General features: G+C 47.0%; 2 protein-coding genes across 2 annotated transcripts in view; both read left to right on the plus strand.

Annotated features, from left to right (window-relative positions):
* Window positions 1-25,547, plus strand: part of chst11 (carbohydrate (chondroitin 4) sulfotransferase 11) — a 186,627-nt gene extending 161,080 nt beyond the window's left edge. The window contains exon 3 of the mRNA XM_078219671.1: window positions 21,241-25,547. Coding sequence (XP_078075797.1) covers window positions 21,241-22,095 — 855 coding nt within the window. The 3' untranslated portion in view covers window positions 22,096-25,547. The remainder of the gene's footprint in view (window positions 1-21,240) is intronic.
* The window catches only part of LOC144498487 (host cell factor 1-like), a 467,986-nt gene that overhangs the window by 410,172 nt on the left and 31,809 nt on the right, over window positions 1-26,005 (plus strand). The window lies entirely within an intron of this gene.

Below are 26,005 nucleotides of genomic sequence, written 5' to 3' on the forward strand. Positions count from 1 at the left end.
CCAACAACACTCAAGAAGCTTAACACCATCCAGGACAAAGCTTGATTGGCATCCCCTCTACCACCAACATGCGGTAGCAGGGGTGTGCGCTATTTACACGATGGCTGTTCCACTAGCATGTTTCACACCCGCAGCCCGTACCACCATATACACTCAACACGGGTCATACCGCTGCGGTGGTACGGAGGTGTTCTATACAATATCTATCCCCTCTTTTCACTATGGCTGAAAGGTCTTGGACAGCTACCTTCCCCCATTGTGCCTCTGTGGGCAGCTGTCCCAAGCTTTATTGCGTCCCTCAGCACGTAGTCCTGGGTTCTGGAATGTGCCAGTCTGCAACACTCGATCGGGACAATTCTTTACACTGGAAGACTAACCGGTGCTGCATGAGCTGCTGAACATTTCCAGTACTTCATAGAATCATAGAACCCCTACAGTACAGGAGGAGGCCATTCAGCTCATCGAGTCTGTACTGACCACAATCCCAGCCAGGCCCTATTCCCGTAACCCCACATAATCTCCCTGACACTAGGGTCAATTTAGCATGGCCAATCCATCTAACCCGCACATGTTTGGAGTGTGGGAGGAAACCGGAGCACCCGGAGGAAACCCACGCAGACACGAGGAGAACGTGCAAACTCCACACAGTCAGTGACCCAAGCCGGGAATCAAACCCGGGTCCTGGCGCTGTGAGGCAGCAGTGTTAACCACTGTGCCACCGTGCTGCCCTGAGGGAGAATTTAGCATGGCCAATGCACCTGACCAGCACGTCTTCTGGACTGTGGGAGGAAACCGGAGCATTCGGAGGAAACCCACGCAGACACGGGGAGAATGTGCAGACTCTGCACAGACAGTGGCCCAAGCCGGGAATTGAACCCAGGCCCTGGTGCTGTGAGGCAGCAGTGCTAACCACTGTGCCACCGTGCCTGTCCTATTTCAGATTCCCAGCATCCGCAGTAATGTTCCTATTTCTTTTTGACATGTTGTCCCCTGCAACGTGCGAAGGATTTTATTTTATTGGCCTTGGCAAGTTTACTGGAGTGCGACATGGCCCTGGAAGCACAGCCTGATTTGGGCAGTCAGTGTCTCGTGTAAGATTACTTCTGCTTGTTATCATTGAAGGTTTATTTACGTAAGTTATGCACGCGTCCTCCGAGATATTGCGGCTCCTTCTATTTGAAATCAGCAGAACATAACCCATTAAATTGAATTTGGGAGTTATTTGCAAAGCCCAAAAGCTATTGGATCTTTTATTCATTGAGTGAGAACTCAGTCAGAATAAATTTCTGATTGGAATCTGGCCCAATGGCTTCAGCCTGTGAGGTTTTATTCACCTGCAATTCCCACCTATAAAGTTTATTTATTAGTGTCACAAGTAGGCTTACATTAACACTGCAATGAAGTTACCGTGAAAATCCCCTAGTCACCACACTGAATGGCCTTTTCCCCAGGCTTCTTCTCTGAATGGACCATCTGTGTGGGACAGCTCCTTAGCTAACTGCGTGCAGGATATCTGTACATATATATATTTTGTTTCTAACCCTTTCACTGGCCATAGTTACTGAATGTTCTTCCATCATTATTAGTGTGGGTATTACTCCCTCTCAATGGGTATGATTTGATGGTGACACAAAGACATCAATACACATGATCTTTGCGTGATGTAATACATGAAACAGCGTTGTGCGAATCACAGCACGTGACTTCATTCCACGCCATCAACGTTCCCTCGGCAAAATAGCGTTGGGTGCCTTTGTAGGATAAGCACATGAGAAAGAAGGTTATATCGATGGGGTTTGACAGCTTGAGGTGGGGTAAGAGGAGGTTTGTGTTCAGCATTCACACCGGGATGGGCTTCTTGGGCCGAATGGCCTGTTTTTTTACCTTAATCATTTTGCAATACTTTGTAAAAGGTCCTGAACAGGCGGCCCAACTGTAGAATGATGGGCCCTTAAGATGCTGGCTCCACACCAGAAAAGAGTTAGAGAGCTTCCTCTCTCTTTCTCTTTCTCTCTCTCTTTCTCTCTCTCAGTCCCTTTCTCTCTCTCTCTCTCTCTCTTTCGCTCTCTCTTTTCTTTCTCTTTCTCTTTTACTCTCTTTTTCTCCCTCTTTTTCTCTCTCTCTCTTTCGCTATCTCTCTTTCACTCTCTTTTTCTTTGTCTCTTTCTCTCTCTCACTCTCTCTCTCTCTCTCTCTTTTACTTTCTCTCTCTCACTCTCTTTCTCTCTCTCTTTTACTTTCTCTCTCTCACTCTCTTTCTCTCTCTCTCTCTTTGGCCCTCTCTTCTCTTTCTCTTTTCCTCTCTCTCTCTCTCTTTTCTCTCTCTCTCTCATTCTCTCCCTCTCTAGGTCCAGGCTGCAATTATAACTACAGCACTTCTGTGAAGAGTCACTGTGAATCGGCCCTGACAGCAAGGCTACCCTTTCAGGGAGGTACCCGACTCTGAATGACTATTCAAGCTTAAAAGAAAACACTTTTTGTACTTGTGAAGCACTCAGTGATGTGTAGTTACGTTCAGAGAGAACAGAGAGGAGTCAATAGCAGATAAGCGTGTGTGATATTTAGTCTACTGGGCTGTGTTTCAAAGAATTTTAATTAAAACTGGACAAACTGGGAACAGAAGCTTGGCTCTGATAGGTGAGATTTAGTTCAGCGCGCTGGAACTAATTTGCGATAATGATTCGAGTACTGGAAACATAAGGGAATAAGGGGAGAGGTAGTTGGCTACTCCATGGATCAACCTTTCAGCAAGATGAAATGACTGTTATCAACATTTATAGGTGAAGGTTCAAAAAGTTCTTGGAACTAGTTTAACACAAGTGTCCCTGAAACTCTGTCACCCAAATCGAAACTCGCACCAAAGCTCGTTCACTCGGGAATTGGGAATTTTCCCAAACCTCCACCTTCTCAAGGGCAAACTAGGGATGAGCAATAACTGCTGGCCTAGCCAGCGACGCCCATTGATTTGATTTGATTTATTGTCACATGTATTGACATACAGTGAAAAGTATTGTTTCTTGCGCGCTATACAGACAAAGCATACCGTTCATAGAGAAGGAAACGAGAGAGTGCAGAATATAGTGTTACAGTAATAGCTAGGGTGTAGAGGAAGATCAACTTAATGCAAGTTAAGTCCATTCAAAAGTCTGACAGCAGAAGGGAAGAAACTGTTTGTGAGTCGGTTGGTACGTGACCTCAGGCTTTTGTATCTTTTTCCCGAGGGAAGAAGGTGGAAGAGAGAATGTCCGGGGTGCGTGGGGTCCTTAATTATGCTGGCTGCTTTGCCGAGGCAGTGGGAAGTGTAGACAGAGTCAATGGATGGGAGGCTGGTTTGCATGATGGACTGGGCTACATTCACGACCCTTTGTAGTTTCTTGCGGTCTTGGGCAGAGCAGGAGCCCATACCAAGTTGTGATACATCCGGAAAGAATGTTTTCTGTGGTGCATCTGTAAAAGTTGGTGGGAGTCGTAGCGGACATGCCAAAGTTCCTTAGTCTTCTGAGAAAGTAGGGGCGTTGGTGGGCTTTCTTAACTATAGTGTCCCACGAATGAATTTTTAAAAAAAATTGTCAGTTTCAGTCTGAAACCTGCCGTGTATCTTTCCAGCCACACGGGTGGGTTTTCTCTCCAGATTCCCTGGCACTCGGTGCACAGAGAATCTGTGGCTGTGGTTTGCGCCCATAACTCTGGCGAGGTGAGACGTGATGGAGCCAGCGACTCCGGCTCCACGGAGACCGGGCCGTCATCTTTCAAGGGCTCCCTGATCTGCGTTTCAAATAAATTCCTCCTCCCAACCTCCTACAGACATGGTGGACCCCCTCCCCCCCACAAGCATTGGAGCGAGCCCCCCACATCCCCCTCCCCTGCCAGCCCAACCCCTCACCACGCAAGTGTCAGGACATATTCTGTCTCCCCCCCACCTCCCCACAGGCACAGGACACTTCCCCCATCGCCCCTCCCCCGCTCCACAATGGGGTTCCCCAGAGGACCTGCCCCTGGAACTGTCCCTCTGGCAATACTACCCTGGTCCTTTACTTGACCCTGACATTGACCCCTGGTTCTAGATCCTCCGACACGAGGAAACATCCTCTCCACATCCATTCTGTCAACACCCCTCTGAAGATCTGAAAGGTTTCGGCCTCTTACTCTTCCAAACTCTGCTTCGAGGTAGCGTGTTATCAGGGTAGATTCCTTCGCTGTATGCTCCATTTTAAAACTGGTTTGAGAATGCTTTATGCTAGCACTGAGAGCTGGAAGTGAAAAGAATTGCATTCCCTCGGCACTCTTGTCTTTACACATTAGGGGCAGGAGTAGGCCATTCGGCCCTTCGAGCCTGCTACACCATTCAGAAAGATCATGGCTGATCTGGTTAGGGTTCCAGCTCCATTTTCCTGTCTGTCCCCCCCATAACCCTGGACAGCATCGCCTATAATACCCATTGTGAGTGCAAAAGTCTTGATCTCATTAAGATTATTAACAATGATTCAAGGAAGAGTAAAATTAAAAAGGTTACAGTGTGGTACAGTGGCACAGTGGTCGGGCAGCACGGTAGCACAGTGGTTAGCACTGCTGCCTCACAGCGCCAGGGACCCGGGTTCAATTCCCGGCTTGGATTACTGTCTGTGCGGAGTTTGCACGTTCTCCCCGTGTCTGCGTGGGTTTCTTCCGGGTGCTCTGGTTTCTTCCCACAGTCCAAAGATGCGTGGGTTAGGGTGATTGGCCATGCTCAATTCTCCCTCAGTGTCCCCAAACAGGCGCCGGAGTGTGGCGACTAGGGGAATTTCACAGTAATTACATTGCAGTGTTAATGTAAGCCCACTTGTGACTAATAAATAAACTTTACTTTAGTCCAGATGGTGAGCCCAGAACAAGGGGGCATAACCACAGCATTAGAGGTAGGCCGCACAGGGGAAGGCCGGGAAGTTTTTACTGCACAAAGAGTAGAGGAATTCCAGAACTCTCTCCCCCAAAGGCTGTGGAGGCTGGGAGTCATTTGAAAACTTCCAAAAATGAGCTTGATAGATTTATGCTTGCTTTTATTCATTCGTGGGACATGGGCGTCACTGGCTGGGCCAGCATTTATTGCCCATCCCTCGTTGCCGTTGGATGGCAGTTGAGAGTCAACCACATTGCTGTGGCTCTGGAGTCACATGTAGGCCAGACCGGGTAAGGACGGCAGATTTCCTTCCCTAAAGGACATTAGTGAACCAGATGGGTTTTTCCGACAATCAATAATTGCTTCATGGTCATCTGTAGATTCTTAATTCCAGAATTTTTTTAATTGAATTCAAATTCCACCTTCTGCTGTGGCGGGATTCGAACCCGGGTCCCCAGAACATTAGCTGCGTTTCTGGGTTAATAGTCTAGCGATAATACCACAAGGCCATCACCTCCCCCTGTTCAGTCAGGATATTAATGGATGTGGAAGAGAGGTGGGTTTATCAGATATGGGTCATAGATATGGAGCAGTCAGGCTCTCATGAAATGGTGGAACTGGCTCAAGGAGCTGAGTGGCCTAATGCTCTTCCTGGGGTTCTTGAGACGGTGTTAATTACTGATTAATGAAACTAGATTGTTTTTCATCTAGAATTAAAGGATTGTCTGAGACCTCACTGTTTATATCAATATAAATGATTGATATTGTCAAGGTACATTATAATATTTAATTACCTTGTGTCCCGCATGTTGACCTTCAGCAGGTAATTAAGAAGGCAAATGGAATTTTTTCCTTCATTGCTAGAGGGATGGAGTATAAAAACAGCGAGGTTATGTTGCAGCTGTATAAGGTGCTAGTGAGGCCACACCTGGAGTACTGTGTACAGTTTTGGTCTTACTTGAGAAAGGATGTACTGACACTGGAGGGGGTGCAGAGGAGATTCACTAGGTTGATTCTGGAGTTGAGAGGGTTGGCTTATGAGGAGAGACTGAGTAGACTGGGGCTATACTCATTGGAATTCAGAAGAATGAGGGGAGACCTTATAGAAACATATAAACTTACGAAGGGAATAGATAAGGTAGAAGGTGGGAGGTTGTTTCCACTGGCGGATGAAACTAGAACTAGGGGCATGGCCTCAAAATAAGGGGTAGCAGATTTAGGACTGAGTTGAGGAAGAACTTCTTCACACAAAGGGTTGTGAATCTGTGGAATTCCCTGCCCAGTGAAGCATTTGAGGCTACCTCATTGAATGTTTTTAAGGCAAGGATAGATAATTTTTTGAACAGTAAAGGAATTAAGGGTTATGGTGAGTGGGCGGATAAGTGGAGCTGAGTCCATGAAAAGATCAGCCATGATCTTATTGAATGGCGGAGCAGGCTCGAAGGGCCAGATGGCCAACTCCTGCTCCTAGTTCTTATGTTCTTATGCTCTCATTGGTGCCTTTGCGTCTTTATACTGGAACGGTGAAACAGCCGAACATTAAGGATATTGTCAATTCAGGAGCTTATCTCAGTCTGGGTACAAACTTTTGCAGAAACATTGGGAATGGTTTTGCTGCCTCTCTGGAATCCAAGCTATGGGGATAGATCTTAGCAGAGAAATTAGGAGATGGAATAGGCCATTCAGCCCTTCGAGCCTGTTCCAACATTCAATATGACCAATTCTGATCCTCTTCAATCTCAAAGCCACATTCCCGCTCTCGACCTAGACCCCTCATGCCATTAAAATCTAAAAAAATAACTTTGCACTATATTATAAAACCAGTGGGCAGTCTGGTTTACACCTTAACTGCAAAAGCAACCTACATTTATATAGCACCTTCTAACATCATGACATGTCCCAAGCTGCTTGGCAGGAACATCAGAAAACAGAATATAACACTGAGCTGCCAAGGAGACAATTGGACAGATGCTCGGTCAATGAGATTGATTTTAACGGGATTGAGGGAGGAGAGAGAGAGAGAGGGAGGGAGAGAGAGAGAGGGGATGTGGAGGGGTTTAGGGAGGGAGTTCCAGGACATAGGGCATGGCCAGTGTTAGAGCAAGTGGCCGGAGTTGGAGGAACACATATATCTCAGAGGGTTGTAGGGCTGGAGGAGGTGACAGAAATAGGGAGGTTGTAGGGGCTGGAGGGATTACAGAGATGGGAGGGTTGTAGTGCTGGAGGAGGTTGCAAAGCTAGGGAGGGTTGTAGGGGCTGGAGGAGATTACAGAGATAGGGAGGGTTATGGGCTGGAGGAGGTACAGAGATAGGGAGGGTTGTAGGTGCTGGAGGTGGTTACAGAGATAGGGAGGGTTGTAGGATTGGAGGAGGTTTCAGAGATGGGGGGGTTGTAGGGGCTTGAGGTGGTTACAGAGATAGGGAGAGTTGTAGGGGCTGGAGGAGGTTACAGAGATAGTGAGGGTTGTAGGGGTTGGAGGAGGTTACAGAGATAGGGAGGACTGTAGGGTCTGGAGGAGGTTACAGAGATAGGGAGGGTTGTAGAGGCTGGAGGAGGTTACAAAACCACTAGCTTTCGGAGCGCTGCCCCTTCGTCAGGTGAGTGGGAGTTCTGTTCACAAACAGGGCATATAAAGACACAAACTCAATTTACAAAATAATGGTTGGAATGCGAGTCTTTACAGGTAATCAAGTCTTAAAGGTACAGACAATGTGAGTGGAGAGAGGGTTAAGCACAGGTTAAAGAGATGTGTATTGTCTCCAGCCAGGACAGTTAGTGAGATTTTGCAAGCCCAGGCAAGTTGTGGGGGTTACAGATAGTGTGACATGAACCCAAGATCCCGGTTGAGGCCGTCGTCATGTGTGCGGAACTTGGCTATCAGTCTCTGCTCAGCGATTCTGCGTTGTCGTGTGTCGAGAAGGCCGCCCCGAAGATTAGAGGCCGAATGTCCGTGACCGCTGAAGTGTTCCCCAACAGGAAGAGAACACTCTTGCCTGGTGATTGACCAGAACTCCCACTTACCTGACGAAGGAGTAGCGCTCCGAAAGCTAGTGGCTTTTGCTACCAAATAAACCTGTTGGACTTTAACCTGGTGTTGTGAGACTTCTTACTGTGTTTACCCCAGTCCAACGCCGGCATCTCCACATCATAGCTACAAGAGCAGGTCAGAGGCTAGGAATACTGCGGCGAGTAACTCACCCCCTGACTCCCCGAAGCCTGTCCACCATCTACAAGTCAGGAGTGTGATGGAATATTCTCCACTTGCCTGGATGGGTGCAGCTCCAACAACACTCGAGAAGCTTGACACCATCCAGGACAAAGCAGCCCACTAGATTGGCACCACATTCACCACCTTAAGCATTCATTTCCCCTATCACCGATACACAGTAGCAGTAGTGTGTACCATCTACAAGATGGACAGCAGCATCTCACCAAGGCTCCTTTGTCAGCACCTTCCAAACCCATGATCTCTACAACCTTGATGGACAAGGGGCAGCAGACACATGGGAACACCACCGCCTGCAAAGTCCCCTCCAAGTCACTCACCATCCTGAGTTGGAAATAAAGCGCTGTTCCTTCACTGTGGCTGGGTCAAAATCCTGGAACTCCCTCCCTAACAGCACTGTGGGTGCACCTACATCATCGGGACTGCAGTGATTCAAGAAGGCAGCTCACCGCCACCTTCTCAGGGGCATCTTGGGATGGGTAACAAATGCTGGCCTAATCAGGGACGCTCAAATCCCATGAAAGAATAAAAAAAAGACCCTTATAGCATTCTGAAAATCAGTGAGAATATTTTATAATGCGCCACCAGAGGAAATGTTACAGCTGAGTGAACGCTCTGATTAATGCCGTCCTATTATGTCACCCTCATTATATTTCCATCCACTTTGATATCTGCTACTGGGCTTCAATAAAGGCTTTACAAGAGATATTAAAACCAGACTGTGTGACAGGACTGAATGAGTTATGTTTATGATATTCCCCCGAGTAATAATTCCCCGGCTGCTGTTGCACAAATGTATCTGCGGGAGGTTAGAGGCAGGGAATGTATCCTGAGGGAACTGAAGTGAGTTAATGACCTTGATGTGTGTGACAGAGAGGTCTCCAAATGGAACCTCTTTACATATCCCCAGCTCTGCAGGGAGAGCAAAGTTTAATTTGGCATTCAGAAGCTGGGGTTGCTCTCCTCAAAAGCAGAGGTTAAGAAAGGGTGGCACAGTGGTTAGCACTGCTGCCTCACAGCGCCAGGGACCCAGGTTCGATTCCCGGCTTGGGTCACTGTCTGTGCAGAATTTGCACGTTGTCTGTGTGGGTTTCCTCCGGGTGCTCCGGTTTCCTCCCACAGCCTGAAAAGACGTGCTGGTTAGGGTGCATTGGCCGTGCTAAATTGACCCGAGTGTCAAGGGGATTAGCAAGGTAGTTATGTGGGGTTATGGTAATAGGGCCTGGGTGGGATTGAGTATAATGCAGACTCGATCGGCCAAATGGCCTCCTTCTGCACTGTAGGGATTCTATGAAAATCTAGGCTGACACTCTAGTGGGACACTGAGGGAATGCTGCACTGTCAGAGGTGCTGTCTTTTGGATGGGATATCCCTACTCCTGACCTAGTGATGGAGGCAAGATTATTGAGGAAGCAGCTAGGTTAAGTGCTTATCTAGGATGGACCTATCACACCACCGTAAACGATGCCCTGGGGCTAAAATTATTGGCCTCTACTGACCACCCCCACAACCATCTCACTTAAGCCAGGTATGACTCCAGCCGGTTCTCCCCAAATTCCCATTGACTCCAGTTTTGCGAGGGCTCCTTGATGCTACACAGTCAAATGCTGCCTTGATGTCAAGGGCAGTCACTCCCACCTCAGCTCATTTATCCCTGTTTGGATCAAGGCGGTAATGTGACCTTGGTGGAACCCAAACTGGGCGCCACTGAGCAGGTTATTGCTGAGTAAGTGTGACTTGGTAGCACTGCCAATGACACCTTTCATCGTTTTTCTGCTGATTGAGAGTAGACTGATGGGGCGGTAATTGGCAAGGTTGGATTTATCCTGCTTGTTTATGTACAGGACAAACCAGGGCAATTTTCCACATTGCTGGGTAGATGCCAGTATTGTAGCTGGACCGGAACAGCTTGGCTAGGGGAACGGCAAGTTCTAGAGCACAAGTCTACTGTACTATTGCCAGAATATTATCAGGGCCCATTATCTTTGCAGTATCCAATGCCTTCAGTCATTTATTGATATCATGTGGAGTGAATCGAATTGGCTGAAGACTGGCACTCTTAAAAATAAAGTTTATTTATTAGTGACAAGTAAGGCTTACATTAACACTGCAATGAAGCTACTGTGAAATTCCCTTAGCCGCCACAGTCCGGCGCCTGTTCGGGCCAATGCATCTAACCAGCACATCTTTCAGAATGTGTGAGGAAACCGGAGCACTCGGAGGAAACCCACGCAAATACGGGGAGAACGTGCAAACTCCACACAGACAGTGACCCAAGGCAGGAATTGAACCTGGGATGCTGGTGCTGTGAAGCAGCAGTGCTAACCACTGTGCCACCGTGCTGCTCCTTAACGCTGGGACCTCAAGCAGAGTCAGATAGGGATCATCCACTCGGTACATCTGGCTGAAACTAGCTGCCTTTTCGTCGCCTCATCCTGTGTTCAGCATTCGTTGTTAGATAGACTTTATTGCATCAGTCAATTCTCCCGCTCTGCAAAATCTCTTAATAAGCCAATGCTTTGAGCCTCTTTAAGCTGTTGCTGGCATGAACTATTTTGGATCACAAGGATAATTGACAGCACATTGCAGATAATAAAGTGAGTCAGGAGAAACCACTTTGTTGGCAATTTCATCCACATTTAGAAACATTGAAACATCGAAATGGAAGCAGCCTCATGTGATGGTACCTCTGGCAATTTGTCCCTGTGGATTCATCAACTTGACCTTTGACTGGCATTACAACTGGCCAATCTTGCTGCCTCACTGCGACTGTCAAGAATCCACTGGAGTCACGAGGGGGAGGCAATGGCCTAGTGGTATCATCGCTAGATTATTAATCCAGAAACTCAGCTAATGGAACCTGGGTTCGAATCCCACCACATCTGATGGTGAAATTAGGACTCAATAAAAAATATCTGGAATTAAGAATCTACAGATGGCCATGAAACCGTAGTTGGATAAATCCATCTGGTTCACTAATGTCTTTTAGGGAAGGAAATCTGCCGTCCTTACCTGGTCTGACCGACATGTGACTCCAGAGCCACAGAAATGTGGTGACTCTCAACTGCCTTCTAAGGACAACTAGGGATGGGCAATAAATGCTGGCCAGCGACCCCCATGTCCCACGAATGAATAAAAAGAAAAGTGGTGCCCATGGCAGGCGGAATGGGAAAATCTGCCCCACAATTTTTAATTTCCCTCCAGTGTCCAACAAATTGACCTTCATTTCAATTTTGAAAGCCTCCTTTGCATTTGCTTCCATCGCTCTTTCAGATGACGTACCTTAATAATTTTGATTTGATTGACTATTGTCAGGTGAATTGGGATACAGTGAAAAGTATTGTTCCTTGCGTGCTATACAGACAAAGCATACCGTTCATAGAGTACACATGGGGAAATAATAATCCTTAATTATTAAAATAACTAATAAAGCATTAATAATAATCTTAATAATTCACCTCTGCCAATTAAATCTGTATCCCTTGGTTACTAACAACTCCTGCCACTGGAAACAGTTTCCCTTTATTTATTCTATCTAAAACCTTTTGAACACCTCGTTTAAAGTTTATTTATTACTGTCACAAGTAGGCTTACATTAACACTGCAATGAAGTTACTGTGAAAATCCCCTAGTCGCCACGCTCTGGCGCCTGTTCGGGTACACTGAGGGAGAATTTAGCACGGCCAATGCACCCTAACCAGCACGTCTTTTCAGGCTGTGGGAGGAAACCGGAGCACCCGGAGGAAACCCACACAGACAACGTGCAAATTCTGCACAGACAGTGACCCAAGCCGGGAATCGAACCTGGGTCCCTGGCGCTGTGAGGCAGCAGTGCTAACCACTGTGCCACCACAGTCCTGGAGTGGGACTTGAACCCACACCCCCGGAGGCCAGATTGCGACCCACTGAACTAGGACGGACAAAACGAAGGTTTCACTAAAGCGAAGAGGGCGGTCTGCCAATTGCTGTCTTGTACTCAGGGATTCTCTGCACATTCTCTGCACTTAGTAATCGTGGAGTGTGACTTATTAGCAGCCTGGACAAATCGGAAACAATCAAATCAAACGTCACCCTTCACAGATCTTAACAGATTAAACTGCAGTTTGGTTCCTCTGCAAAATGCAAGTTAACGATTAATCAAATGCCACTTTTATCTTGGCCATTCCTTCTCCTCGATAACACGGGCTTATCAGCTCAAAGGGTGTCATCTATTGGGAGTTTATGTCTGTGTCTGCCTGATATTCTGGGGAATAATTATTATCAAAACCTCAGATAACATCAGTTAACAGAATCAATCACTTTACCATCCAACTTTGCAAGTCCTATCTCACCCCCCACTTCCATTTGGTACACGTGTCACAATGTTATCAGATTCACTTTCCCCAGATTACAGTTGCGTGCCCATTTCTGATATAGATTCTGGGAATCGATGAAAAAAGGCAGGTCGATCGATGATGTGATTTGAGATCACAATAAAAACTACAGCCGGAATTTTACGGGGCGGGCGAGGTTCGCAGAATGGAAATCTCAGTTGGCCTCGGGCGGGCATTTTACAATCTCGTCCGAGCGGGAGGTCATAAAATCCCACCCTACATGTTGAACTTCAGGGCCCAAGCTGAAAATACTGGAAAGGGGCGGCACAGTGGTTAGCACTGCTGCCTCACAGCGCCAGGGAGCTGGGTTCGATTCCCGGCTCGGGTCACTGTCTGTGTGGAGTCTGCACATTCTCCCCGTGTCTGCGTGGGTTTCCTCCAGTTTCCTCCCACAGTCTGAAAGATGTGCTGGTCAGGTGGATTGGCCGTGCTAAATTCTCCCTCAGTGTACCCGAACAGGCGCTGGAGTGTGGCGACTAGGGGATTGTCACAGGAACTTCATTGCAGTGTTAATGTAAGCCTATTTGTAACGCTAATAAATAAATAAATAAAAAGTTGAACTAAACGTGGCAAAATGTGTCCGTCTCTGTCCTGAATTAGAATTGTCCCTGGGGTGGTGAATTTACAAAATAATTTAATTATTCCCCGTTAAAGCACTTCAGGAGAATATATTTTAGCAAAAAAGTTCTTTGTCAAAGTGATAAGTTTTGCAATGGGAATATTTAGCTATAACTTGCCTGATATGAGCTCCAGTCTTTCAGACATTTGAAAGTTAATTTTTCTAAATAAATAAGATAAACAGGCCTGTTGTGTCTAGAGAAAGAAGCGGCCAGCTTCCATTGATTACGTGACCTCGACATTTAGATCAGAATAGATTTCTTACCCCTACCAGTCCCGAAAACCAGTGATTGGTCCCAGGCAGATGTTCAGAGCCATACAGAGCAAGATATTCTGTGTTTATCCATCCAAATATATTAATGCTCAGAGGGAGTAAATAGGTAATAATTTAGTCAAGGATTCCAAGTGGCATCATGAGGGCGGCACGGTGGCACAGTGGTTAGCACTGCTGCCTCACAGCGCCAGGGACCCGGGTTGAATTCCGTCCCTGGGTCACTGTCTGTGTGGAGTTTGCACGTCCTCCCCATGCCTGCTTTCCTCCGGGTGCTCCGGTTTCCTCCCACAATCCAAAGAAGCACAGGTTAGGTGGATTAGCCATGCTCAATTGCCCCTTAGTGTCCCAAGATGTGAAGGTTAGGGGCATTAGCCATGGTAAATGCGTGGGGAAACGGGGATTGGGTGGGTGGTGGGCCTGGGTAAGATGCTTTGTCGGAGAGTCGGTGTAAGCTCGATGGGCTGAATGGCCTGTTTCTGCACTGTCAGGATTCTATGATTCTATGAAGTGAGAGAACATTTTAAGCTACTTATGGGCATCGCAATGAATAAATTACTACCTTAATATCTAAACTGTAGAAGCATTTTATGCTGATGGGATTTTATGGTGCGGCCAAAGGCAATGGACTGTTGAATAGCTTGCCGCATTTCATGACCCCCACCTCCAACTGTGACAAGGCCTAAAATTCTGCCATATATTTTGCATTTGAGTTAATTCTTGGGGCGGGAGTTTCCTGCCCACCCGCGGTGAGTTTTGTGGTACAAAAGGTGGTTTGCCATTGGTCGCCAGTGGGATTTTCCAGTCCCACCAAAGTCTACGGCGCTTTGTGCGGCTCGTCCATCCCACCGCCAAGACTCCCGTCGTGGGAGGGGTCACCTTCAGCAGGACTGGAAAATCCCACCAGTAACAAGGGTAGGAAAATCCCACCCTTGGTGTTTTACAGAAGTGGCAATATAGTTATGTCCTGAGATCTTGGAGGTGGGGGTGGGGGGAGGCGATCTTGAGCCCGCGTTCACCGTCCATGCGACTGCCGGCGGGGGCTCCAGGTGTGGAAGTCGCTGGTCTCACTGGTGAGAGCTTGATTTTGGAACTCCCCCATCCCTCATGGGGTGATGGAAGGTGCCCGTGATCATGGGGAGAGGGGTGGGGGGGGCTGGAGAGATGCCAACTCCGGAGTTTTGAATGGCAAGGGATGCCCCTGAGACCTCCGTGGTGAGGAGGGGGGGAGGTTTACTTCGGTTTTGATTGGGGCACCCTTTAAAGATGGCGCCCTGATCTCAGTGCAGGTGGGGTTTGCCACCGTGTTGAGGCTCCACCCCCCCCCCTGTATGATGCCGTGAAGCAAACCCCTTGATATTTTTGGCAGAATGTGGTAAGATCTGGAGAGAAAACTGGCCAGTTTCTCTGGAGAGAGAGAGAGAGACATGCCTGTTTTCTCATCGGGAACAACATTCTGCCATTCTTCCCAAATGTTTTAAGCTCAGGATTAAATTCCAAAATGGATAAGGCTGGATCGAGCTAGATCTACTGAGGAAATTGTGGTCTTTTAACAATGAATTTGAGGAATAATTTTTACACTGAGAGGCCACTGATTAAGTTGAAGCATCTGAATTGAATCATCATCTGCAGAATTGCCTGGGTCCATAAAGCCTGGTTACATTACAAACCACATTCTCATTATACACATTGACATTACAGTTACATTATATTGATGGAGAGGCGATGGCCTAGTGGTATTATCGCTAGACTATTAATCTAGAAACTCAGCTAATGTTCTGGGGAGCCGGGTTCGAATCCCACCACGACAGATGGTGGAATTTGAATTCAGTAAAAAAAATCTGGAATCAAGAATCTACTGATGACCATGAAACCATTGTCGATTGTCGGAAAAGCCCATCTGTTGCACTTGATGTCCTTTGGGGAAGGAAATCTGCCGTCCTTATCTGGTCTGGCCTACATGTCCAAAGATGTGCGGGTGAGGTGGATTGGCCATGCTAAATTGCCCCTTAGTGTCAGGGGGACCAGCTAGGGTGAATGCATAGGGTTATGGGGATAGGGCCTGGGTGGGATTGTGGTCGGTGCAGACTCGATGGGCCGAATGGCCTCTTTCTGCACTGTAGGATTCTATGATGTGACTCCAGGGCCACAGCAATGTGATCGATTCTCAACTGCCCTCCAAACAAGGGCAACTAGGGATGGGTAATACATTTTTTTTATTCATTCGTGGGACATGGGCATTGCTGGCTACACCAGCATTTATTGCCCATCCCTAGATGTCCTTGAGAAGGTGATAGTGAGCTGCCTTCTTGAATCGCTGCAGTCCACGTGCTGTGGGTTGACCCACAATGCCGTTAGGGAGGGAATTCCAGGATTTTGAGCCAATGCTGGCTCGCCAGCAATGCCCATGACCCACGAATGAATTTTTAAAAATTATATACGATATTTGAAAGTTTCAACAATCCAGCTCCTATTTTTCCAATAACCCTGCGTCAATAACATCAGGATGTGGAGATGCCGGCGTTGGACTGGGGTAAACACAGTAAGGAGTCTAACAACACCAGGTTAAAGTCCAACAGGTTCATTTGGTAGCAAACGCCACTTTCAATAACATCGGAACAGAATAGTGAGCCACAACATCCTTGTTCGTCAGAGGACAGAAACTTCAGAAATGCTTAACAAAAAACACAAGAAAAACTTGCCCACGCACAAAAATAGTAACGGAAATGCCCAATTTGAACCCTTCAAGCGATAGCAATTTCCTTTCGAGTACAGTATCATTCGTGTCCACATACGTAGCTCTGGCTGTGAGTGTGTGTTGCTGGACTCTCTATTCTCAGACCCGGCGATGCTGAACCTCCACCTGATCTGTCTCAGTTCAATCCTAAGCAACCCTCCAAACTCCCCGCAAAATTAAATGACACGTTAGAACGGTTAAAACTCCAAGCTTGTGAGTAGGGAAGGCTTGAAGTGAGGCAGTGCCAGGCTAAAGTAATTATTTTTACTTGGCACTCTGTTTATTTTCTCTCTCTGAAAGGCCCGTTCTATCAGCGCAAGGTGTCACATCTGGAGCTTATTAACGTGCTGCAGTTCTGTCTGACAGGCCACGCTCAGCCTAACAGCGTTATAATGAGTTCTGAGGAAGCCCGTGTAAAACATGAAAGGAAATCATATGGAAATTGGTTCATGCTGGCTTTACATTGCAACTACCCACTGGGACAGTAGCATCGACGTTCTCAACAAATAAGGCCTCATGCCCGCCCTGGCCACTCAACACCCGGCCAGAAGCGAGGAGAGAACCACATGTGGACACGTGAGGCGGATACGCCGAGGCGCTGCCTGCTGCGTGCGACTGCCGACGTGCTTCCCTCTCGACTAATTAAAGACCAGCTTGCTGGACGTCAGCCGCTTCCAATTAGCAGGAAGCTGTGGTAGCACGGAGACAAACATTAGCCTCCACTCTGTGGGTGTCACTAATCATTTCTGAGTCTGACGGGTCATGGGTTCAAGCCCAACAAATTAAGATGTGTCGATCCGGACTGACCGAGGCAGCGCTGCACTGTCAGGGATGCTGCTTTTCTAATGAACTGTTCACTTTAAAGGCCCCCCAGTGCATTATTCTAAAGGAGAGTTATCCCCGGTACTCTGGCCAATATTTACCCTCCTTGAAACCCGCCTCTTTGATCCAACAAAAGGTCGCCCTCCGTCTACGTCTCCCACTGAGACTCGGAATCCCCTCACGTCTGCCTGCGGCACTGAGAAGCACATCATTGTTCTGCATTAAAAACATACCTCCCTCCCATCCATTGACTCTGTCTACACTTCCCGCTGCCTCGGCAAAGCAGCCAGCATAATTAAGGACCCCACGCACCCCGGACATTCTCTCTTCCACCTCCTTCCGTCGGGAAAACGATACAAAAGTCTGAGGTCACGTAAGATCAGCCATGATCTTATTGAATGGCGGAGCAGGCTCGAGGGGCCAGATGGCCTACTCCTGCTCCTAGTTCTTATGTTCTTAACTTCTTATGTACCAACTGACTCAAGAGCAGCTTCTTCCCTGCTGCTGTCAGACTTTTGAATGGACCTACCTCGCATTAAGTTGAACTTCCTCTAAACCCTAGCTATGACTGTAACACTACATTCTGCACTCTCTCATTTCCTTCGCTATGAACGGTATGCTTTGTCCGTATCGTGCGCAAGAAACAATGCTTTTCACTGTATGTTAATACATGTGAGAATAATGAATCAAATCAAATCAAAATCAAATACCCGAGTGCGAGCTATTGTCATAAAGACAATGTAACCAGCCTCTGCATTCCCTTCATAAGTGCATCCTTCTATAAACCAGGTAGATCAGGGTGGCACGGTGGCACAGTGGTTAGCACTGCTGCCTCACAGCGTCAGGGACCCGGGTTCGATTCCTGGCTTGGGTCACTGTGTGTGTGGAGTTTGCACGTTCTCCCCGTTTCCTCCGGGTGCTCCGGTTTCCTCCCACAGTCCAAAAGACGTGCTGGTTAGGTGCATTGGCCGTGCTAAATTCTCCCTCAGTGTACCCATACAGGCGCCAGAGTGTGGCAACTCGGGGATTTTCACAGTAACTTCATTGCAGCATTAATGTAAGCCTACTTGTGACACTAATAAATAAACTTGAAACCTACCTCTTTGATCCAACAAAAATTCGCCCTCCGTCTACATCTCCCACTGAAGCTTGGAATCTTCTCACTTCTGCCTGCGCCACTGAGAAGTACATCATTGTCCTGCATTAAAAACATACCCGAGTGCAAGTTGTTGTTATAAAGACAGCGTAACCAACCTCTGCATTTCCCTTCATAATGCACCCTTCTAGAAACCAGGCAAAGCAACTTGGAATGGAAGAGGAGTTTAGATCTAATCTGAGTGACTGTTTCGTTCTGTAGGCTTTTTTTATACTCTTTCATGGGATGTGCCCATTCTTACCTAACTGCCCATGAACCGAGTGGCTCGCTTGGCAAACTCAGGGGGCAGTTAAGGGTCCAGTCAGTCTCAAGTCCACCTTTAGGCCAGACCAGAAAAGGGTGGCAGATTTCCTTCCCCGAAGGGCATTTTCCTGAAGGGGTTGGCACAGTAACTTCAATCCAGTGTTAATGTTAGTCAACCTGTGACATTAATAAATAAACTTTAAACTTTAAATTAGTGAACCCGAAGGGGTTTTACAACAATCAATGATAAGCTTCACGGGGTCACCGAGGCTAGCTTTCAATTCCAATCTTTATTTTTAAATCAATGGGCTAATTAATTAACTGATTGATTAAGAATTTAAATTTCTCCCACTGCCATAGTGGGATTTGAATCCATGTTCCCAGAACCTTTCGATTATCAGTCATAGAATCATAGAATCTGCAGAAGGATGCCACTTGGCCTATCGATCCTGCACCAACAACAATCCCACCGTAACCCCATGTATCTACCCTCCTAATCCCCCTGACACTAAGGGTCAATTTAGCATGGCCAATCAACCTAACCTGCAAGTCTTTCGGACTGAGGGAGGAAACCGGAGCACCCGGAGGAAACCCACGCAGACACGGGGAGAACGTGCAAACTTCGCACAGACGGTGATCTGAGGCCGGAATCGAACCCGGGTCCCTGGTGCTGTGAGGCAGCAGTGCTAACCACAGTGCCACTGTGCCGGTCCAGTGATGTCAGGCCTAACCTGGACATTGTGACCCCACTGTCAACAGTTTTTAGATTCTTTTGTATGAACTGCACCATGCCAGCTGTTCAACCTCGGAGAGTGGGGTCAAATCCCATTGACCCTACAGCAGGGGGCGAGTTATTGTGCGTCATGACATGGAGTCCTTTCTTATAATGTTCCTTCGGAACAGTAATTTCCGAGTCGGTGTACTCCGGGAATTCCAATGGGAATTTCAGTAGGTAGACAGCCATTGGATACTGTCTGTTCAAAGCAGGTTTCACAATATATCCCGGTGTGTGTCGCGCTTTAGGAGGGATGTTTCAATCCTGATGCAGCCTAGTGCCAGCAGAATGAGCGTGAAACTAAACGCTACACGCAAGAACACAAGAAATAGGAGCAGGAGTAGACCACCAGGCCCTTCGAGCCTGCCCCGCCATTCAATACGATCGTGGCTGATACATGCTCCTTTTCTGTGCCATTTCCCCATAGCCTCTATTCCTCGACCTATCAAATATTCATCCACCTCCCCTTTAATTAAGGGTTATGGTGAGCGGGCGGGTAAGTGGAGCTGAGTCCGCGAAAAGATCAGCCGTGATCTTATTGAATGGCAGAGCAGGCTCGAGGGGCCAGATGGCCTACTCCTGCTCCTAGTTCTTATGTTCTTACGTTGTGTAAGTATTTCTAATGATCCAGACTCCAGCACCCTTTGGGGCGGAGAATTCCAGAGATTCACCACCCTCTGCCAGAAGAAATTTCCGCACACCTCAGTTTTAAATGAGCGGCCCTTATCTTGTAGCTCTGTCCCCTTGTGCAAGACTCGTGAAAACATCTCACCATCTACCCTGCAATCTCCCTCAGCATCTTACATATTTGAATAAGGTCACCCCTCATTCTTCTAAACTCCAAGGAATATAGACCCAGACTATTTATTCCCCCTTGATAGGACAACCTTTTCGTAGCAACAACAGGTCTGTCAGGAAACTTGGATTTCAATACCTTTTTCTTTATTAATTTGTGGGACATGGGCGTTGCTGGCTGCCCAGCATTTATTGCCCATCCCTAGTTGCCCTTGGAGGGCAGTTGAGAGTCAACCACATTGCTGTGACTCTGGAGTCACATGTAGGACAGACCGGGTAAGGACGGCAGATTTCCTTCCCTAAAGGACATTAGTGAACCAGATGGGTTTTTCCAACAATCGACAATGGTTTCATGGTCATCAGCAGATTCTTAATTCCAGATTTTTTAATTGAATTCAAATTCCACCATTAGCCATGGCGGGATTCGAACCTGGGTTCCACCATCTGTGGGGTTCAAGGGGTCCGAATGGTGTTTTTCTGCTTTCTATGAGCTGAATTCCATTCTGAGCACTAGCTACCAGAGCTAGCTTCCATTTGATGTTTTCAATGGCCGAGAGAGAGGAGGACTTGGCATTGATTGACTAAAAGAAATGGGAGAGGATCGATGCGTCATTCTACACATTGACTGAAGTGATATTTTCCTGTGTTTTATATTTTTGCGCATTGTGGTTCTTTGATTTGATTTGATATATTATTGTCACATGTACCAACATACAGTGAAAAGTATTGTTTCTTGCGCGCTTTACAGACAAAGCATGCCATTCATAGAGAAGGAAAGGAGAGAGTGCAGAATGTAGTGTTACAGCCATAGCTAGGGTGTAGAGGAAGATCAACTTAATGCAAGGTAGGTTCATTCAAAGGTCTGACAGCAGCAGGGCAGAAGCTATTCTTGAGTCGGTTGGTACGTGACCTCAGACTTTTGTATCTTTTTCCCGAAGGAAGAAGGTGGAAGAGAGAATGTCCGGGGTGCATGGGGTCCTTAATTATGCTGGCTGCTTTGCCGAGGCAGCGGGAAGTGTAGACAGAGTCAATGGATGGGAGGCTGGTTTGCGTGATGGATTGGGCTACATTCATGACCTTTTGTAGTTTCTTCTGGTCTTGGGCAGAGCAGGAGCCCCACACCAAGCTGTGATACAACCAGAAAGAATGCTTTCTATGGTGCATCTGTGAAAGTTGGTGAGAGCCGTAGCTGACATGCCAAATGTCCTTAGTCTTCTGAGAAAGTAGAGGCGTTGGTGGAGCTTTCTTAACTATAGTCTCTGAAAGAAGCTAAAGTAAAACCAGCTGATGGTTTTGTGTAGTCCGGGTACGAACACATTCTTAATTCTTTAATGTGCTTTCTTTCAGTATCAATTCTCAAGCACAGAACTCACACATCAGATAAGGAGGAACCGAATCGCTCAGACATGTCAAGCCAACAGCGCCAGGAGTCGTAAGAGGCGGGTTTTGACCTCAGACGACCTGAAACATTTAGTTGTGGATGAAGACCATGAGATGATCTACTGCTACGTGCCCAAGGTGGCCTGCACAAACTGGAAGAGGGTCATGATGGTCCTCACAGGAGGGGGCAAGTACACCGACCCCATGGAGATCCCGGCCAACGAGGCCCACGTCTCGTCCAACCTGAAGACGCTCAATCAGTACAGCATCCCAGAGATCAACCACCGCTTGAAAAACTACCTGAAGTTCATGTTCGTGCGCGAGCCCTTCGAGAGGCTGGTGTCGGCATACCGGAACAAGTTCACCCGGCGCTACAACACCTCCTTCCACAAGCGCTACGGCACCAAGATAGTCCGGCGCCAGCGCAAGAACGCCACCCAGGCGGCCCTGCTGAGCGGCGACGACGTGAAGTTCGAGGAGTTCGTGGGCTACCTCGTCGACCCCCACACGCAGAAGGAGGAGCCCTTCAACGAGCACTGGGAGACGGTCACCTCGCTGTGCCACCCCTGCCACATCCACTACAACCTCATTGGGAAGTACGAGACACTGCAGGAGGATGCAAACTATATCCTGCGCCTGGCTGGGGTGGGGGACTACATGAAATTCCCCACCTACGCCAAGTCCACCAGAACTACGGATGAAATGACAGCTCAATTTTTCCAAAACATCAGTGCTGCCTTCCAAACAAAACTGTTCAATCTGTACAAACTAGATTTTGTAATGTTTAACTATTCCATGCCGAACTATCTGAAGTTGGCGTGAGTGGCGGCTCGTTGGGTTTATTTAAGTTGTTATAATTGCAAAGATTTTTTTTTTCTGTTCTGTTTTTTTTTTGTAATTTGAATGAATATTTTCTGGGTTGCTGCTAGCAGCAAAAAATTGGAAATTATTTAAATAACTTTGTACGGGAGAGTGGCTCTCTCTCAGCAAAGGGTACGGGCTGGTTTTGAAAGATTCCGTTTCTAGAAGGGGGCTGCTTTCGCGTCAGGTAAGAAGACTTTGCCTCGCCTGTCGGGGGAGTGGCATGAAATCAGGGGGTTTCGTTGGGAACACCCTTAATATCTCACCCTTCAAAAAAGAAAGCACAAGTTCCCTCTGATTTGACTGTAACAAGTGCACCGTGAGTCAAAAAGTAGCCATGGTGTGGCAGTTGGCTTTTCACAGATCCATCAGCATTTTATCAACTCGTTTCCGAGTATTGCAGAGTTTTTAATTTTCTTTTGAGGGTGGCATTTATCCAGATATTGGAGAACCAACCCAAATACGACAGATTACTTCAGTCAAATGGGCAGCTATGATGGTGCCATTTATTGGGTCGCCAACCTGCTTACTGCCAGCAGGAGGCTCTTGCCTTCTGGTGCCGGGCTCACCATCGGTTAACCGTCTCGCTACAATCACTAGGGTCACTTTTGCATATCTCTTCCACAGAGCAGACCCCCACAGCCTTCCCCTGGGCCGGTATTTACTGCTGGCAGCCAACTAACGGGAATCCGGAGCTGGGGGGGCGGTTGTTGTGGGGTAACCTTGCCTGGGATTTTCCAATATGACTGCAGGCAGCCAGACTCTCCCCTTTCCCACTAGCCAATCCCGCCAGACACCAAAGCCCTGCTGGATAGTTTTTTTTTTTGCCTTGAAGGAGGAGGGGAACAAAAGAAGGTGTTGCTTTTTCCCCCGCGGGGTTCCGCGGAAAGCCCCGGAAGGGGAAAAGGAAAACCGAGGGTCGCGTTGCGCAACTGTAAAGCTGGCGCTCGATTGCGTGTGCGTTGGTTAAATTCAACTGCTGGTCGAGAATCCGAGGGCGGGGAATTGTTTTAAAATTAAAATGATCTTCCCTTCAAACTGTGAAGCAAGGATTTACACCGAATGACGGAGAAGCGAGATATTCCGACGCGTCGGAATGTTCCTGAACTTTCACCCACGGCTCAGCACTGCTGTCGCGATCAAAAATGTGAAAATGATGTTTGCAGAAGGTTTAAACAATCAGATTAAAATCCTGAGGCAATCCAACTGCACAAAAATGCAGGCATGTATGTGTTAATGATGGTACTAATGTCTTCTTTATTCTTGGGGCATGGGTATCAATGGCGAGGCCCAGTGTTTGTTCACCATCCTGATATCCCCTTGAGGAGGTTGAGGGGGGGGGGAAGGGGTGTGCCTTCCTCTTGAACCACCGCAGTCCGTGTGGCGAAAGGTGCTCGCCCAGTGCTGTTAGGTAGGCGTTTCCAAACCGTTGACCCTGCCACGATGGAGGAATGGTTATTTTGGGTCCAATGGGGATGGCGAGTGAGACGGTGGCGCTTGCTTGCCTCGGATGCCCCCTTCCCGCCTTTCCAGGCGGCAGGATTGGGAAGTTGCCGCAGCTCGCTACCTGCTCAGTGCAGTCAGCTGCACAGAGAAACAAAGACTCGCTAGCTGTAGAATTTCTATGGAGATCTCCCTCCGCCCCATCAGCAGAAACTCAGCTGGCTCTCTCGCCTTTCCATCGATCTTCCCCAGCAGGAAGATTGGGAGGATTTGTCACTCTAAGCGGCGAGGTGCAGCTCCTCTACATTGGATAAGTAATCTGGGACTTCCAAGCGACCGAACACTGTGATTATGATGGAAAGTCCTTGCGGAGAAGGATGGTTATGTTGCTCCGCCATCCTCCTGCCAACTGAAGTTACAAGTGGAGGGAGAAACGCCACAAACATTCTGCACGTTATCTTCACACCCGTAAGAGAACTGGGCAGCCGCCATTTGCATTTGCCTTGGTTACGGTGAGAAATCTGGAAAGAAGTGAAGGCTAATTCAGCGTACGGACAATAATGGACCTCCAATGAAGTTACTTTACTCGCTTCTATGTCTATAGTTCTGTCGCAAACACTCCAGCCCAGCACAAGTATTATATCCAGCAGTTTTTCATTGACTTGCCAACATATTTAAGTGCTTGGTTAAATATTTATTCAATTAGCACAGTTTTGTCAACAGGTTCATTAAGTTACTTAAAAGTGGCACTAATAGTTGATAGATTATTGATGTGATTGGTAAGATTTTGAGATGTCTGTTTCAATGACAGGTGTGCTGTTAAATGCAAAAGTGACAATGTCTGGTGCTGAAGGGGTACGAGCCTTTCGCCAGTGAATTCATTGCTGGCTACTTTTCTTTTCGCTTCCCTTCGCTCTTTTTCATTTCCCCTGTCTTGTCTTCCCGATAGCCAAGTATTTGTTATTCCTAGACGTATTCTTAGATGTATAGACACTGGGACTTCTACTGAATTTACGCTGACATAATATGTAAGCAGCGTAATGGGAACTAGAACAGCCATTGGAGGACATTCCTGCGAATAAAGAGTCTTCAGTGCTTTTAGGTAACTTAAAAGAGTTTTTGTGATATTACTCTTGTTGAAGAGAGTGCTATTTTCTTACATGCATGCTCAAAACATTTGTGGACAAGTAATTTAACATTAGCTTTTGAATTCTATCTGTCTATTTATCTATTTATCTATCTGTCTATTTATCTATTCAGCTTATCTATCTAGCTATATATCCTGTTTCTATCTTATCTATCTCTTTATCTCTCTTTCTTTCCATCTCTGTAACTATCTCTACCTCTTCTATCTATCTCTACATCTATCTCTCTCTCTCTTTCTCTCTATCCATCATTTATCTCTGCCTATCTCTATCTATCTTTGTCTATCTCTGTTTCTATCTATCTCTCTCTATCTCTCTTCCTTTCTATGTCTCATCTATCTATCTATGTCTATTTCTGTATCTTTCTCCCTCTCTATCTACCTCTCATCTATCCCTCTCTCTCTATCATCGCTGCATCTATTTCTCTTTCTCTTTAAGATCTCTATCTATCTCTATTTCTCGCTATCTATCTCTCCATCTATTTCTCTCCCTATCTGTCTCTCTTCACTCTATCTATATTTATCTATCTATGTATCTATATCTCTACCTATCTCTCTCTATATATATATATCTACCTCTCTATCTATCTCTCTCTATGTATCTCTCTCTATCTATCTCTCTATCTCTATGTATCTCTCCATCTATCTATCTCTCTCTCTCTATGTATCTATCTCTCTATCTCGATTTTGTCTGCTGAAATCTACACTGTTAGTCTTTGTAAGTTACTGTTGTGATATGTTGACTTGGTCATTCAGCCTTTCTTGAGAGTTACACTCAAGCATGATTAATTATTTTTCTAAATAACTTTCATTAAAATGCGGGATGAAAATTATTGTTTTGCCTCTTTATTCCGAAGCCTGTACGAGCTGCTTATTGAAATTGATATTTGATAGCTCTTAAGTAACGGAACGACTCTTGAATAATTCTAATGCAGCATTGAGGGAGCGCTGGACTGTCAGAAATACATAGGCTGGATTTTACACTAAGGGTGGGCTCCCCAAACATCACTGTAAATTTCAGGGGTGGGACCGCCTCTGCTTAAGCGGCTCACCTTGCTTTAATTATTTTTGGGTGATAGATCGTTAATTGGTATGGGGGTGGGACTTCCATCCACCCCCAGGAAGATGTCCTGCCTCATATAGGTATCGGCCAATCAGAGGCCAGCAGCTCTGCACGCTGGCAGCGCCAAGCAGGGGCGGTGGACACTGCTGGTAGTGCAGGTAGACCAGGTAGGTGACATTCAGCGATGGACCCAGATGTTCAGGTGAGTCCGAGATCTTGCT

The sequence above is a fragment of the Mustelus asterias genome, chromosome 9 (genome assembly GCF_964213995.1).
Source record: "Mustelus asterias chromosome 9, sMusAst1.hap1.1, whole genome shotgun sequence".
Taxonomy (NCBI): domain Eukaryota; kingdom Metazoa; phylum Chordata; class Chondrichthyes; order Carcharhiniformes; family Triakidae; genus Mustelus; species Mustelus asterias.